This window comes from Salvelinus fontinalis, unplaced genomic scaffold (genome assembly GCF_029448725.1).
Source record: "Salvelinus fontinalis isolate EN_2023a unplaced genomic scaffold, ASM2944872v1 scaffold_1706, whole genome shotgun sequence".
Classification (NCBI taxonomy): Eukaryota; Metazoa; Chordata; class Actinopteri; order Salmoniformes; family Salmonidae; genus Salvelinus; species Salvelinus fontinalis.
The window spans coordinates 13,244-30,426 of record NW_026601915.1 but is presented as its reverse complement, the minus strand read 5'-3'; the positions used below and the strand labels follow the sequence as shown (position 1 = coordinate 30,426).

General features: G+C 46.4%; 1 protein-coding gene across 4 annotated transcripts; it reads right to left on the bottom strand.

Annotated features, from left to right (window-relative positions):
- Positions 1–315: 315 nt before the first annotated feature.
- LOC129849799 (uncharacterized) lies at positions 316–10,899 on the bottom strand. Of its 4 annotated transcripts, XM_055916566.1 has the most exons (11): positions 10,613–10,899; positions 8,710–8,792; positions 7,899–8,169; positions 7,646–7,801; positions 7,370–7,494; positions 6,941–6,977; positions 6,419–6,693; positions 5,015–5,262; positions 1,122–1,330; positions 720–807; positions 316–565 (listed from the first exon to the last, which is right to left on the bottom strand). In XM_055916566.1, exons 1-11 carry the CDS (start codon positions 10,631–10,633, stop codon positions 381–383), a joined length of 1,698 nt encoding a protein of 565 aa, XP_055772541.1. In that variant the 5' UTR covers positions 10,634–10,899; the 3' UTR covers positions 316–380. The 4 variants fall into 4 exon arrangements, with proteins under 4 accessions (XP_055772541.1, XP_055772542.1, XP_055772543.1 ...); XM_055916567.1 differs by lacking the exon at positions 10,613–10,899 and having other exon boundaries at positions 7,899–8,083; positions 8,710–8,795; XM_055916568.1 differs by lacking the exon at positions 10,613–10,899 and having other exon boundaries at positions 8,003–8,083; positions 8,710–8,795.
- Positions 10,900–17,183: the final 6,284 nt, after the last annotated feature.

The window sequence follows — 17,183 nt, the reverse complement described above, 5'->3', positions numbered from 1 at the left end:
GTAAAGGCCGTTTGGCCTACCTTTCCCAATGATGAGTAAGGGCCGTTTGGCCTACCTTTCCCAATGATGAGTAAAGGGCGTTTGGCCTACCTTTCCCAATGATGAGTAAAGGTCGTTTGGCCTACCTTTCCCAATGATGACATGTTTGGCCGGGGAAGGCCGTCATTGTAAATAATAATTTGTTCTTAACTGACTTGCCTAGTTAAATGAAGGTTAAATAAAATAAAAAATTTATGAAGTGCTTCACTATAAATACGTTTGACTATGTGGTTTGAAGTACTTTACCATTATCTTGCACAAACAGTAAGACAGAAATCAATGCAGTAATGTTTTATTAAATAAAGGCTCTGATTAAAATAGTAATAAAATCAGGCATTTGGCTAATTCTTCTTCCCAAAAGCTCCTCTGAATGGTTTGGAGACGGCTCTGGAGATAGCTCGTAACACCCTGACTATGAGAGGGCGTTTACGGGACTGGGACTCCTGGGGAGCAGGGGCCAGTGTGGTTGTCAGGTCCTCCTTGGGTGGGGAAGTGGATGGAACCTCTGGAACCTCACACTCAGCATCTGTGATAAGAATATTTCATAATCAGAAAATGAACGTGTGTGTTTGTCTGCCTGTCTATCCGTCTGTCTGTCCGCCTGTATCTGTAGTCACTGTTTTAACAAGCTGGCCATAGGGTGATACATCAATATGACATTATCGATGCTTATCACTTACTCTGTGAAATACGAGTCTCTCTGAGACGTTTGGTAGGCAGCGCATCCTGTTCAGGGTGGCTCTTCGGTTCCCCTTTTGTCTTGAACAGCTGTTGACAAAACACATCAGGACAACTGAGCATGTGTAAAATATATGGTATGCATCCCTAAAGGCACCCTATTGGCTACGTAAGGCACTACTTCTGACAAGGGCCCATAGTGCTCTGGTCAAAAGTAGTGCACTACAGACATTGACTCTCTCCCATGTGTATTAGGATTGTATTACAGCGGCCTCACTCAACCTCCTAAAGACAATGACAACAGCAATGTTCTAATGCTGAGAGACAATAGGGGTTTAGTGAATCTGTAGGGTACATTTCAGCCCTGCCTTACAGAGGTAATCTCAAAACACTGAGCCTCCTACCTTCATCCTGATCTTTGGAATCTTGCCAATTTTGGGTAGGAAGCCCCACTTCCTGTTCTTCTTAATCTCTTCCCCTCTGGCAGAGGGAAGGCGGGCCATGCCGTCAGCCTTTACATCAGCCGGGCTAAGGCCCCTGGCGGGGAATTCCTCAGTAGCATTAAGGTCAGCCACAACACCATGAGTGATGTCACTTGCGGCATTGCTGGTGTCTAAGTAAGAAGAGCAAGCTGGTGTGACCGACCTGGGTACAATAACTGGGAGAAGAGGACGCAACAATGGAAAGCAGTCACTGCGTTCCAAAAGGCATTCTCTTCCCTTTATAGTGCACAACTTTTGAACAGGGCCCATAGGGTCTGGCTCTGGTCAAAAGTAGTGCACTAAACATGGAAGAAGGTGCCATTTTGGACACAACCAGCAAAGTTCACATCATAAAACGCAATGTATTGAGCATCATGTTACAATGAAGTCCTATGCAGATGAAAAGAGGTACTTTCACTTACCACCCTCCATTGCAGACTTGGACAGATCAGTCAGACTGTCCATCACCATGTCTGTCATCAACTTGATGACCTGATCCAAAACCCTGTCAGCAGTGGGTGGCATAGGCCTACCCAAACACTGCCCCAGGAGTCTGCTAACAGAAGTGTGGGCAAAGCTGTAAACGAGCCCTGACGCATCGTCCTTTGACAGCTTCCTCAGTGCTGGCTTTGGCAGCGCTGGTTGAGAGAGGCTTCTGTGGCCAGTCATGGATTGAGGCTGGCGTCTTATGGTTATCTCCTGAATGAGACCATGGACCTTTGCGATCAGGTTGCCAGACGCATCTTGAAGGGCTTCAATTGACAGAAGCCTATCCAGATTTTCTTCTGCTGAAGTCATCTCTAGGTCGTCTGTCTTCAATGTGTCCATTATAGTTTTCACTATGATACTGGTGTCAGATATGTTCATTTCTTGTTGGCTCACAAGCGCTGACTGTGAACCTGTCTTGTCCATTGCGTTAGAGGTATGGCATTCTGTCCTTGTGATCTCATCGGCAGCGCTCATGTCAGGCAACAGGTCAAGGCTCTCCAGTAGAGAGTCTAACATGTTAGTGGCTATCAGACACTCCTCACTTGCATTCTGCCCAACAGATGAACTCTCAGAGTTGGCCAATCTGCACTTGATCACATTTAGGATCAAGCTGAGTGTCTTCTTTGCAGTTTTGCTAAAGCCTTCTTGGCTGAATGCCACTGTTCCGTCTTGTAGAGCCTCAAGAGGTTCACAACTTTCACTCAATCCACAACCATGGAGAGGAGAGGCTCTCTTCAAACTGGTGTCGCTCACAACTAACATACTCCTGGTGGGCAGACTGACATCCTCACTGCATGTGTCAATTACATGGTGGTATGTGGAGGAGCCACTCGAAGACACAAAAGCTTTAAACCTTTTAGTCAAACAGACTTTTGAAAATGGCTTCTCACTTCTCACAGACGGAGGGCGGCTCGTGTCCTTAACAAGAGCAGTGTCAGGGGACTTCGAGCATCTGAGTGTATCCACAGGGGTGGAGTCCAGCACATCTTTAGCTGTGGTGACTGACACGGGTGGAAAAGACAAAAAGACATTCAGTCTATCCTTTACTCTGTGGTACATGATTTGAGCAGCAAAAAATGAGTTGTCAAAGACAACTCTGGGATTGAGTTGGGACTGCAGCTTTTTCTCTCCTAGTGGGAAGGAGTCTGCGTCCTCCACTGTGTACTGGGATACACTTTCAAGGTCTTGCACGATCATATTCAATATATCTTCAGTTGTAGAAACCACATGGTGTGAGAAGGTGATGCTAGGCATGCTCTGTGGCAAAGAACAGTTGGCTTCGCTAGCAGCTCTGAGAATGGCCTCACGCACAATCTGTTTGGCCGTAGCTCGGAACTCAGCACTGTGAAAGCTCTGGATGGTAATGTTAGAGGTTCTGCTGGCTGCACTACGAGATCGCGTGAGCGTGGCAATCTCGGCTGACGTCACGTCACTCGAAATGGTGAGGTCCTCCAATTTCGAAATTATCGAGTCCAACTTCTGGTTGAAGTCGAAAGACGCATTTGATGTGTTCTCCCCAACGGAAGCGAAGCGGTCTTCCTTTGAAGTCTCCAACCTCAGCACCGAGATCACCTGTTTGATGACCCCTTTAGTGCAGGTGTCGAGGGTGAGCTGGTGGGCTGAGGCTGAGGACATAGAAGAGGTATTACTGTCTGTCTTCTGTACAGGAGATACCTCCACAGTGGTCTCAGTTACAAGTAGTCCAGTGTCATAGAGCTCAATTTGCACAGGAGTATTTTGTCCCTCAGTGAGAAGGTGAGAGGTGAAAAGCTTCCTCAGTTTGTCCAGGGTTTTGGTATAAATCTTCTGGGAACCTGAACTCACTTCCACCCAGAACATTTTGCGACCTGATTTCGTACGCATGGAGGCCTTATTGACCTCAGATACCTCATGCAGGTCGGAAATAATTCCACCAAATAGATCAGAGGATGCCTCCTCAATATTCTCCGCGGAAACACAGACAGACAGAACTTCCGACAGTTTCCCACAAGTGTCGGTTTTATCCAGCACGCCAGTATATGTCACAGCTGCATCCTGAATGACCTGAGTGATGCATTGCTCAGCTTGGACGATACACTCCTCCACTGGTTGACCATGGAGTATGTCAACTTTATCAGCAGGGAGCACCTTCTGAATACTCACATTCTCCTCTGATGGGCGTGGGCTGTTGAAGATAATGCTCTCAGTGACCATGTTAGAGGAGGCGAGAGATGAGTCGAGAAGCAAAGACCTGTATATTATCGAGGTGGACATCTCTGGGTGCTTTATCATAGCAGTCTCCTCCAAAATGGCTGACGGGCCCTGGACGACGTCAGAGATATCCATGTCCTCAATGGTCTCTATCAGAGACGATAGTAGGTCTCTGGCTGACAGGTTGGTAGGTCTCTGGCTCTCGAGCTCCGTTTTGATTGCTTGACAGACAGTTGCTGCAGCAACAGCAGAGCTACAACACAACTGCTTCAAGGTGGAGTCAGAAATAGATGATGACAGATCTGTCATGGACATGGTGGAGAGTTGACTCTCAGAGACAAAGGGTCTGAGTTTGACAGACACCTGTCTGACCAAGTCCCCAGCAAGAGCTCTCATATCTATTGCTCCACTAGCTGAGTTGTAGGAGCAGGCACTCTGTGGCCTTGACGGGCTCCTGCTATCCAAAAATCCTGTTATCCCAAAAACCTCAAGTACAAGATCCACAACATCGGATGACACTTCTGTCATTCTGTTGTTGGACAGAAATTGACTTGGATGAATGGTGCCTGCATTCAGAGTCCAGTCACAAATAGAGTTGTTGGACTGACTCTGGACTAGTGGAACTAGACAGGTTTCACTTGGACCTTGACCAAAGAGTTCTGTCATTTTGAGCAGAACTGATCTTAAGACCTTTGACTTGGAAATGTTCAGCAGTGGGTCGTTGTTGGACAGTCTGGTGGACGGTCTGCTAGCCGATCTCTGAACAACTAGGATTTGTACTTCTGCCGAAATGGCAGTGAGAAAATAGGTAAAGGGGCTGGTCGCTCGTCCCTTGTTTCCTCTGTTGGCTTTTGCCTTGAAGATGCTATCTATGATGATGACTATAACCTGTCCAGCCAGAGGACCCAATATGGCCTCAAGCTCCCTCTCTAACTCAAGGGGAGACTTGTGGCCACGCGCAATATGCTCTATGGCATGGGAATACATCTTAGCAGACACCATGCTTAGCATCTCTTGGGCAAACTGCTGACTTGCTGAGATACTACCAGACAGCGGACCTAGAGTTCCCTGACTGAGACTTGGCATTAGCTCAGCCAATCTGGAGTTGAGAAGGTTCATAACCAACTCTACAATACCCATCATAAACCTGGTGTCCGGTGGTTTTTTGACAGGGCTGTATTTCTCCCGTCTACTCCAACTGGACGACAGTACGATGTCACTCTGAGTCTGGCCGCTCTGGACCATGTTGAAGACAGAATCCTCAGAGATTCCAAACACAGATCTCAGTGGTGCTGAGTGGGGTCTGTGTCTCATCTCTCTATCACCACCCTCAGGTGAGCAGACATATCGCTCTCCGTCCTCACTCAGCAAGGAAGTCATGGACCTGCAGAATGCACAACAGAAATGAATAGTACATGGTAACAAAATACAAAATATGATCCAAAAATTTGGAAGTATCTAAGTAGAATGGATATTTGTACTTATAACAAGGGACATGGGAATAATGTTTTTAGAAAGACCTAGCAGAAGAGGAGGGGAAAGAGGTAAGTACCTATGAGAGGAGGGGATAGGGGTAAGTACCTATGAGAGGAGGGGATAGGGGTAAGTACCTATGAGAGGAGGGGATAGGGGTAAATACCTATGAGAGGAGGGGATAGGGGTAAATACCTATGAGAGGAGGGGATAGGGGTAAGTACCTATGAGAGGAGGGGATAGGGGTAAATACCTATGAGAGGAGGGGATAGGGGTAAATACCTATGAGAGGAGGGGATAGGGGTAAATACCTATGAGAGGAGATAGGGGTAAGTACCTATGAGAGGAGGGGATAGGGGTAAATACCTATGAGAGGAGGGGATAGAGGTAAGTACCTATGAGAGGAGGGGATAGGGGTAAATACCTATGAGAGGAGGGGAGAGGGGTAAATACCTATGAGAGAAGGGGATAGGGGTAAATACCTATGAGAGAAGGGGATAGGGGTAAGTACCTATGAGAGAAGGGGATAGGGGTAAGTACCTATGAGAGGAGATAGGGGTAAGTACCTATGAGAGGAGGGGAAAGGGGTAAGTACCTATGAGAGGAGGGGATAGGGGTAGGTACCTGTGAGAGGAAGGGCTAGGGGTAGGTACCTGTGAGAGGAGGGGCTAGGGGTACAGGTACCTGTGAGAGGAGGGGCTAGGGGTACAAGTACCTGTGAGAGGAGGGGCTAGGGGTACAAGTACCTGTGAGAGGAGGGGTTAGGGGTAGGTACCTATGAGAGGAGGGGTTAGGGGTAGGTACCTATGAGAGGAGGGGAAAGGGGTAGGTACCTGTGAGAGGAGGGGTTAGGGGTAGGTACCTATGAGAGGAGGGGAAAGGGGTAGGTACCTGTGAGAGGAGGGGTTAGGGGTAGGTACCTGTGAGAGGAGGGGAAAGGGGTAGGTACCTGTGAGAGGAGGGGTTAGGGGTAGGTACCTATGAGAGGAGGGGAAAGGGGTAGGTACCTGTGAGAGGAGGGGCTAGGGGTACAGGTACCTATGAGAGGAGGGGAAAGGGGTAGGTACCTGTGAGAGGAGGGGAAAGGGGTGGGAGTTCGTGTGCTGCAAGCGGTTCTAGAACTGGTGCGCCTACTGGGTCCTCCACTAAAGCTGAATCTGACGCTGTGGCCAAGAGAGGTCACTTCTCTTGCCTCATTACTTCCTGATCCAGAAGAGCTTGACGAATCAGAGAGCTCGATCTGCATGGTGAGGTCAAGGGCGGGAATGACCACAGTGGATGTAGACTCCATCACCCAATTTGTAATATCCATGCACCTGGCACTAAACTCATGTCTGCTTATCTGAAATGTTAAAAGACCATACAGAGTTAGTTTGTTAACGGAGCTGCACTCCTGCACCATGTGTTTACTCAAGCTAGTCAATTAAAGCAGTGGTTCAGGATGTTCCCCAATGCTGGAAAGGGGGGCATGAGTGAAAAAGTTTGGGAACCTCTGAATTAAAGGTCCTGCTCGATTTCCACCAATAAGAGTTCGGAATGTTTGGTCCATCTTACCAACATTAACTACTTTAGAAGTGACTATAACTCACCCCGGCACGCATATTCTCACTCAGCAGATTCCAATGGCTGAAAAGTAAATAAAGGTACACAATTAAACTACATGACATTACCTCTATTCTCTTAGATTACGTTATGGATGGACCTCTACGGAACTAGGCCACATCCAAACATCCCTGATTGGTCATTTGGTCAGTTGAGTCCCTTGTATTTGCCCGAGATTATGGGAGAATCTCAATCTACTCACGTCCTTCTCAAAAGCCATTGGACGAGAAGGTCAAAAGGGAGGGCTTTCTCATCCAAATGGTTTTAAGGAGGCGAGAAGAGAGTTTGCAATTGAGATTGTCCCTATGGGTGCGTCCCAAATGGCCCCTATTCCTAAAATACTGAACAATTGTTGACCAAGGCTCTAATAGGGAACATATCTAGGGGGTAAATGGGGAAGCCAAAGAGAAACTTACCCATCCTTCATGTCCTGCACAAAGGTGTGTAGGTCTGGGTAGCTTCTCTTTCCCTTGCTGAGGGTGAGGCTGGTCTGGGAGGCTGCAGCCTTGTGGGTCACGGTAGTGAAGGTCACCACTGCAGCCTGATGGGGACGACAGAAAGCAGACTTAGGCTGGAATTCAATCAAATTCGCCATAGCACTGTTAACAGAATGTCTGTTTACGAACTACTGTCTGCATGCACAAACAGAAATGTACACACACACACACACACTGTTATCTGGAAGCATTTACCTTTGCCACTCGTTCAGTCTCCTGGGATTGAGATGGCCCGGCTGTTTCTAGATCATCACTCTCCTGCATCACACTCTCTCCTTCGACCTCCAGTGTCAGAGTTGATGTGGCTGTCTTCAGATCAACCTGATTCAACTCACTCTCTCCTTTGGCCTCCTAGATTAGAAGACCTTTACTAGCTCAAGCTTGGAAAATTCATTTGTAATTTTAATCTTCAATGCATCATTAAAACACAAAACACAATACATCATACCTCCGGTGACTGAGATGGGATGACAATGGCCTCGTCCAACTCACTCTCTCCTTCAACCTCCTGTGACTGATGAGGTGGGATGGCAACAGCATCGTCCAACTCACTCTCTCCTTCAACCTTCTGTGACTGAGACGTGCCATCTGTCTTCAGATCAGCCTCCTGCATCTCAATCTCTCCTTCAGCCTCTAGTGACAGAGTTGGGATATCTGTCTCTAGAACAGCCTCTTCCAACTTGGTCTGTCTCTCAACCTCTCTGTGATCTTTATCAGATCTAGATACAGAAAAAGGAATCGCTCTAAGGTCACTATAATGTGAGTGTGAGGATGTGTTCCAATTATAGAATTAGAATCATAGAAGTAGAATGAACCATTCTAGAACTAGAATAGAATCACTCGAATTATATGGTTCCAATACTCTGAGATGACTCGGCCTATCCAGAGTTATATATAGAGAGAATTTGGCAAACTTTTAGGAAGGACTCCATGTTAGCGGCTTTGAGCCTTTCATTTACCCTTTCATTATAAGTCAATTATAAAATAGATGTTCAGTTACATATTATTGTTTAAAATGTCAATATTGCGCATGGGGAGCAGCTTTCATATGGATATCTTTGATTATACTGTGTCATGTAATGTGTACATATTGATGCAAATGCAACATAATGCAGATAGATGTCCCATCTCTCTAAATACATGGCTCTGGGCCTACCTCTCCATAGGCGGTGACCTTTGACCTACTACATAATCTGTATCTGTAGGCCTATGTGATCCTGTAACCAGTCACAAATGTGTCATTAGTGTAAATCACTTACCTGTCTTCCTTCATAACATCACCGTCATTGATGGGGTCATCCAGGTCTATGAGGGTGAGGTCATTCCCACTGACCTCTGACTCCTGAAAGACAGCACAAAGTCATATTTTTAAGTCACCTACTGTGTCGCCTTTAGCCGTGTTGAAAACAACTGGGAACTCTCTGACTTCCGACTTCAGTGTGTTCAAGACAATCGGGGTAAAAAACGAACTCCGACAGGGAAAAATTGTTTTCAACAGTCGTCCAACTTGGATTTCCAAGTCAGACGCAGCGCGGCTTGGCGGGTCATGTTTCGGAGGACTCCTGACTCGACCTTTACCTCTCCCGAGCCCGTTGGGAAGTTGCAGCGATGAGACTAGATCGTAACTACCAATTGGATATCACAAAAAAATGACAAAAACTCTGGCATCTTTTTAGAGCTCCAACTTTCCGACCTAAAGATCATGGAAGTCATGATTTGACCAAGATCACTTGCCTTGAAAGCACCATTAACCCAACACTCATTGTCACATCACAATGCATCATATGCATAGAAATAGAATCACCAGAACATCATGTCAGGTGTACAGTTCAGTTTACCAGTCAAATTGCCATGGTCAGAGGCTCTATCCTTTCTAGTGATTCTATTTCTATGGTCACATCATAGTGCATCATATCTATGCTTGTGTCCGAAATAGCACCCTATTTCCAATATAGTGCACTTCTTTTGGCCAGAGCCCTATAGAGTGGCACAGTAATGAGTCATAATCCCCATAAAACCTAGTAGTCAAGCAGGGAAATGGTTCCAATTGTTTTTCCACCATACATTTTTCCCATAGTGGATTTTAGAAACACTTAAAATAAGGGCTGTGTTTCAGGTAGGCTTACCCTGGTGTGACATTTTGATAACTGTGTAAATCTCTCGGACAAGGTGACTTTTATCAACATATTCGCCTGTATTTACCCCCCAAATATTAAACGCTAATTAGCTGTTAATGTGGCTATCATAAAGAATTTCAAATGTCACGATGATCATGCTGATTGAGGCAAAGGTAAGAATCTCTTGATTAACTATCTAATGTTAGCTAAATGTAGTAATTAATAAATTGGCTACATTTCTTTAAATGGACAATTCTGTGAACTGTTTAGTGCAAGTTTTAAATTGACACAATACCTGTTAGCAAAGATGTCAGCTAGAAATTACGTTTAGGAGCTTGCAGGGATTTGTAGTTTTGCATGTCTACTTTGATGCTAATTAGACATTTCAAATCTGAGAGTAAATAGAGCCAAATGTATTGCTAAAAGTCACCTTGTCTGTGAGATATTTACATGGTTATAAAAATGTCACACCAGGGTAAGCCCACATGAAACACAGACCTTATTTTATGTGTTTCTAAAATTGCCTATGGGAAAAATGACAGAACAGAAATGTGACAGAAATGTGAAGGTGGTGTCATAATAACCTTTGACCCTAGACCCCCATTTGACCCACAACAGATTCTACTGTACCTTTAGCCAACTCTCATGACTCCCCGGCCATAGACTTTGTAATTTGATATTACAGAATGAATAGCACATAATTTCATTTATTTAACAATATTTAATCCACAGTACTTAATATAAATGGGGATTTAAAAATAATTATAAACTGGGTGGATCGAAACCTGAATGCTGATTGGCTGAAAGCCGTGGTATATCAGACTACTGTATACCATGGGTATGACAAAACATGTCTTTTTTACTGCTCTAATTATGTTGGTAACCAGTTTATTCTAGCAATAAGGCACCTCGGGGATTCGTGAAATAAGGGCTTTGTCCTAGCTAGCACTTCGGGTTGCGTTGTGCGTAAGAACAGCCCTTAGCCGTGGTATATTGACAATATACCACAATCCCTTGGGCCTTATTGCTTAAATAACATGCCTACCTTGAACTCTTTATTCTCCATGTCCTTGCAAAATTCAGCACATTTCCTTGCCAAAATGAACGCTCCTCCAGCACTAGCGAGAATCACTGAACTGCTCCCGGGTTTCGCATCAGTTTCAACATTTATCAGTGATGACGTAACAATGCTGTACAGATTTGACGCACTTCCAATCTCGTGCTGATGCAACGCTCTGTGCGGTTGTAAATTCACGCATGGACATTCTGCGAGTTGTAAACAAATGTAGGCTACTATTGCCCTTAAAAATGTTATGTTGTGGACGCAACATAACCCAGAGCGATAACCCAGAGTTCATCATTAAATAACATTGATTACTCATAAAATATACAGCAAACTTCAGATACTGAAAGAATTCATGGGAGTTTCGTGCTAGTTCCATCCGTTTAAAAGAATGATAATGACACGAAAAAACCTGTGAACCTCTTGTTGCTGATTTGGTGAACATAGCAAATGTATTGCACATATTTCATATAAAGTAGACCAGAGTTTTCAATCGGGAGCCCGTTTTTGCTCCCGCCCAGCATCAACATCTGAGGTCCCTGTCAAGCGTGGGATTGAGAAACAAACACTCTACTTCTCCTCTGAGGTTGATTAACTCAAATGGCAAAATAAGGAAATCATCCTCATCATCACTGTGTAGAATATGCATGTATTTTACACTAATCAGGAATAGATAGGAATTTGGTGTGTGAGTCTGTCTGGACAGTCAACTTCCTGTGGAAAATCAACACCATGCCTGCATCCCAGATAGCACCCTATTCCCTATGTAGTTAACTACTTTTGATCAGGGCCTATAAGGATCTGGTCAAAAGTAGTGTACTAAATAGGGAATAGGGTGCCATTTGTCATTTGGAGACCACTACAGGAGCAGGTAGGCTTTACTCACAGCGAGGTGTAGAGGGCTGATGGCAGCTCTGACATCAATGTCGTTTAGCATGTCTGTCCCTGAGGTTTCAATTAGTTGAGGAAAGACAAGGACGGCCAGTTCAGACTTGCAACATATTTACTTGGAAGGTTAGTCTAGTAGCATGTGTAACATGGTAAATCTCAGTGACCAGCCCCTGCAGACATACTGGGGTGTTGCATCCATACCTTAAACAAGCAAGTGTGAGGAAAAGTTACCAACTGGCACTTACATCTAAAGGTGTTTCACTTGCAATCTGGAAAAAGAACAGCAAGAGTGACGATGCGTCCACGACAAACATGCAGCCACACCTTAAAACCTACTGTTGGGTTCTGAGAATATGAAATATACTAATTCATGTCACTGAGGGAGAGAGCTTAATGTATAACGTTTACATTATGTCAGGATATGTTATTGTTAGCCATCTGGGATCCTCTGGGATTTTTTGTTTATTTCACCTTTATTTAACCAGGTAAGCTAGTTGAGAACAAGTTCTCATTTACAACTGCGACCTGGCCAAGATAAAGCAAAGCAGTGCGACACAAACAACAACACAGAGTTACACATGGAATAAACAAGCGTACAGTCAATAACACAATAGAAAAATAAAGTCTATACAGTGTGTGCAAATGGCGTGAGGAGGTAAGGCAATAAATAGGCTATAGTTTCAAAGTAAGAAAAATTTTGCAGACTAACACTGGAGTGATATATGAGCAGATGATGATGAGCAGATGATGATGTGCAAGTAGTGATACTGGTGTGCAAAAGAGCAGAAAAGTAAATAAAAACAATATGGGGATGAGATGGGTAGATTGGGGTGGGCTATTTACAGATGAACTATGTATAGCTGCAGTGATCGGTTAGCTGCTCAGATAGCTGATATTTAAAGTTAGTGAGTGAAATGTAAGTCTCCAGCTTCAGCGATTTTTGCAATTCGTTCCAGTCACTGGCAGCGAGAACTGGAAGGAAAGGCGGCCAAAATAGGTGTTGGCTTTGGGGATAACCAGTGAGATATACCTGCTGGAGCGCGTGCTACGGGTGGGTGTTGTTATCGTGACCAGTGAGCTGAGATAAGGCGGAGCTTTACCTAGCTTATAGATGACCTGGAGCCAGTGGGTCTGGCGACGAATATGTAGCGAGGGCCAGCCGACAAGAGCATACAGGTCGTAGTGGTGGGTGGTATAAGGGGCTTTGGTAACAACACGGATGGCGCTGTGATTGACTGCATCCAGTTTGCTGAGTAGAGTATTGGAAGCTATTTTGTAGATGACATCGCCAAAGTCGAGGATTGGTAGGATAGTCAGTTACTAGGGTAAGTTTGGCGACGTGAGTGAAGGAGGCTTTGTTGCGAAATAAAAAGCCGATTCTAGATTTATTTTGGATTGGAGATGTTTGATATAAGTCTGGAAGGAGAGTTTACAGTCTATCCAGACACCTAGGTATTTGTAGTTGTCCACGTATTCTAGGTCAGAACCGTCCAGAGTAGTGATGCTAGTCGGGCGGGCGGGTGCGTGCAGCGAACTGTTGAAAAGCATGCATTTGGTTTTACGAGCGTTTAAGAGCAGTTGGAGGCCACGGAAGGAGCGTTGTATGGCATTGAAGCTCGTTTGGAGGTTAGTTAACACAGTGTCCAAAGAAGGGCCAGATGTATACAGAATACTGTCGTCTGCGTAGAGGTGGATCAGGGAATCACACGCAGCAAGAGTGACATCGTTGATGTATACAGAGAAAAGAGTCGGCCCGAGAATTGAACCCTGTGGTACCCCCATAGAGACTGCCAGAGGTCCAGACAACAGGCCTTCCAATTTGACACACTGAACTCTGTCTGCGAAGTAGTTGGTGAACCAGGCGAGACAGTCATTTGAGAAACCAAGGCTGTTGAGTCTGCCGATAAGAATACGGTGATTGACAGAGTCGAAAGCCTTGAAGGTCGATGAAGACGGCTGCACAGTACTGTCTTTTATCGATGGCGGTTATGATATCGTTTAGTACCTTGAGCGTGGCTGAGGTGCACCCATGACCAGCTCGGAAACTGGATTGCACAGCGGAGAAGGTACGGTGGGATTCGAAATGGTCAGTGATCTGTTTATTAACTTGGCTTTCGAAGACTTTAGAAAGGCAGGGCAGGATGGATATAGGTCTATAACAGTTTGGGTCTAGAGTGTCACCCCCTTTGAAGAGGGGGATGACCGCGGCAGCTTTCCAATCTTTACGGATCTCGGACGATACGAAAGAGAGGTTGAACAGACTGGTAATAGGGGTTGCAACAATGGCGGCGGATAATTTTAGAAAGAGAGGGTCCAGATTGTCTAGCCCGGCTGATTTGTACGGGTCCAGTTTTTGCAGCTCTTTCAGAACATCTGCTACCTGGATTTGGGTGAAGGAGAAGCTGGGGAGGCTCGGGCAAGTAGCTGCGGGGGGTGCGGAGCTGTTGGCCGGGGTTGGGGTAGCCAGGAGGAAAGCATGGCCAGCCGTAGAGAAATGCTTATTGAAATGTTTGATTATCATGGATTTATCGGTGGTGACCGTGTTACCTAGCCTCAATGCAGTGGGCAGCTGGGAGGAGGTGCTCTTGTTCTCCATGGACTTTACAGTGTCCCAAAACTTTTTGGAGTTAGAGCTACACTATGCACATTTCTGGTTGAAAAATCTACCAGACACGGTCTGGTACCAATCACCATGACAGCCTTGAGTTGGGGAGGAGTGAGCACTTTAGGGTAGAGGTCAGGTCAGATGAAGTGAAGAAGAACAGATATCACAAAGGTTCTGTCTAGCAACAGAGATGCATTGGCTGTTCAGAGGTGTAGGAGTAGACTCAGCATAGGAGAAAGGATTAAATATCAGTGCTTGTGTGAATATGTTTTTTGTCTAATGCAGCTGTCTTGACCCTCTGGGAAGAATAAACTTGGTTTAAGCTTTCAGTGTCCGTCGGGTTTTTACTTTGAGAATTAGAACCTAACAGTTGGCACTGCGAGCAGGGTTCACCACGATTTGCAGTCGAACTAGAGATTCTGAATCAGTGAAACAGAAACAAGGTAGGCACAGTTCCTACACCTTTCATCACTAATTCTGATATCTTGGGGAGATGAGAGTCGTAGGCTGAACCAATTATAGGGTACGGACCCAGAAAGCCTGAGCTTATTCAGTAATCCCATTGTATATCGACCGGTCGTAGATTTGCGGTATATGGTAAGTCCCGGCAGGTAAACCCGAACAGGCGGGTACCTAGGGGGTAAGACCCAGGTGGGGTTGGTTACCTGCTATACCTGTAACGAGAGGGTGCAAGTCTAGCCGCAGTGGCCATGCGGCAGTAGAGTGGGTGTGGATGGATAAAGTGACATGCTTGTGTACTAAGATAAAAAGTTGCCATTCAGGGTTAGAAGAAAAGCAATAAGATACTCGAAAGCTTTTGGATTTGGGTGTATTAGCAGTAGCAATAAAGAGAGGTTGGTTTTATGCCCTCTTGGGGTGGGGAAACATGACAGATGTGGAAATAGGAAGACAAGTGTGAATAATCTTGGTAATGTGTGTTATCAACAGTGATATTTGAACAGATTGGAGATGACTATCCATAACAATAAAATCCTTCATACAGTGAGGTTAGGTTACCATGCTTGTCCTGAACCACAGCTGTAGACACAGCCTCCTCCAGGTCCTCAGACACTAGCTTGTAGGTCTGTAACAGTTGGGTCCAGGGTGTCACCCCCTTTGAAGAGGGGGATGACCGCGGCAGCTTTCCAATCCTTGGGGATCTCAGACAATATGAGAGTTTGAACAGGCTGGTAATGGGGTTGCGAAAATGGCGGCGGATAGTTTCAGAAATAGAGGGTCTAGATTGTTAAGCCCAGCTGCGTGTACGTGCTTTTTGAATTCATGGCGACTAAGTACGGTTTGCTACGACGCACACCCTGAGCATTCATCATGCGGCTAGAGAAGGCCTGTATGAACAGACTTCCTCACGCTTCTCATTGAAATTTACCGGTTTCTTCCAATGGTTTATCCCATGTAAATCGGAGTGGGTGGGAAATCCTGGTCAAACTGTTCCTGCCCTCAAACCCTAGGTTAGCTGCTCTACAAGCAAATCTTGGAAGAGCCTGGACCTGATAGCAGCCTGCCAGCTAAGACAGGTTCGCATTGACTTATTTAAACCTGAAAGTTTGGATTGGCACTGGGATATGAAGACCAACCGCCAAAACGATGGGCTAATGATACGAGAGCTGGTTTTACATGTAAGCATTCACTAATAGGAAACCAAGTCAGTTACGAGAGAAGACACCCAGCAGAGTCATTTAAATGCAAGTTGACAACCGTGATATTAGTTAGCACTGACACCATTAACCCCGATTCTAGCAACAGCCTCATGTACAAACCCCAAACACTCAGTTCCACAACCATCAAGTTTAAATGAACTAGAACCCATTCCACATCATGTGATGCTACTAGCATAATTTGACCAAATGTAGCTTAAGGCAAATGGTGATTTAAGCACAGGGGTCAAAGTAAACATATTGCTGATGCCAAAGCATGGTTATAATGCAAAATAAATGTTGCCATCACCACAGTTACTCAAGTCATAGACCTCAACTGCAAGTAGGAACCGTCAAAACAATACTGAGGACACAAGTATTACAGTTAACGTTTAATTGAGCCAAAACAAAAAAAATGCAGTTACATACAACCTGGACTAGAATACCCATGAACTCTTGCATGGACCCCGAGCACCATGTCCCACATCAGATATCCATGTTTGTGGTCAACGGGGACTCAGATGCAGAAGTGAACAGTTCCTCAATGGCATGGTCAGACGGGCCAGTGGCAGCTTCAGAGGTAGCGTCGTCAGACGGGCCAGTGGCAGCTTCAGAGGTAGCGTCGTCAGACGGGCCAGTGGCAGCTTCAGAGGTAGCGGTAGCGTCGTCAGACGAGCCAGTGGGAGCTCCAGAGGTAGCGTCGTCAGACGGGCCAGTGGCAGCTTCCGAGGTAGCGTCGTCAGACGGGCCAGTGGCAGCCTCAGAGGTAGCGTCGTCAGACGGGCCTGTGGCAGCTTCCGAGGTAGCGTCGTCAGACGGGCCAGTGGCAGCTTCCGAGGTAGCGTCGTCAGACGGGCCAGTGGCAGCTTCCGAGGTAGCGTCGTCAGACGGGCCAGTGGCAGCTTCCGAGGTAGCGTCGTCAGACGGGCCAGTGGCAGCTTCCGAGGTAGCGTCGTTAGACGGGCCAGTGGCAGCTTCCGAGGTAGCGGTAGCATCGTCAGACGGATCAGTGGCAGCGCTAGCGTCGTCAGACCGGCCAGTGGCAGCTTCAGAGGTGGCGTCGTCAGACGGGCCAGTGGCAGCGTCGTCACACGGGCCAGTGGCAGCGTCGTCACACGGGCCAGTGGCAGCGTCGTCACACGGGCCAGTGGCATCTTCAGAGGTGGCGTCGTCAGACGGGCCAGTGGCAGCGTCGTCACACGGGCCTGTGGCAGCTTCAGAGGTGGCGTCGTCAGACGGGCCAGTGGCGGCGTCGTCAGACGGGCCAGTGGCAGCGTCGTCAGACGGGCCAGTGGCAGCGTCGTCAGACGGGCCAGTGGCAGCGTCGTCAGACGGGCCAGTGGCAGCGTCGTCAGACGGGCCAGTGGCAGCGTCGTCAGACGGGCCAGTGGCAGCGTCGTCA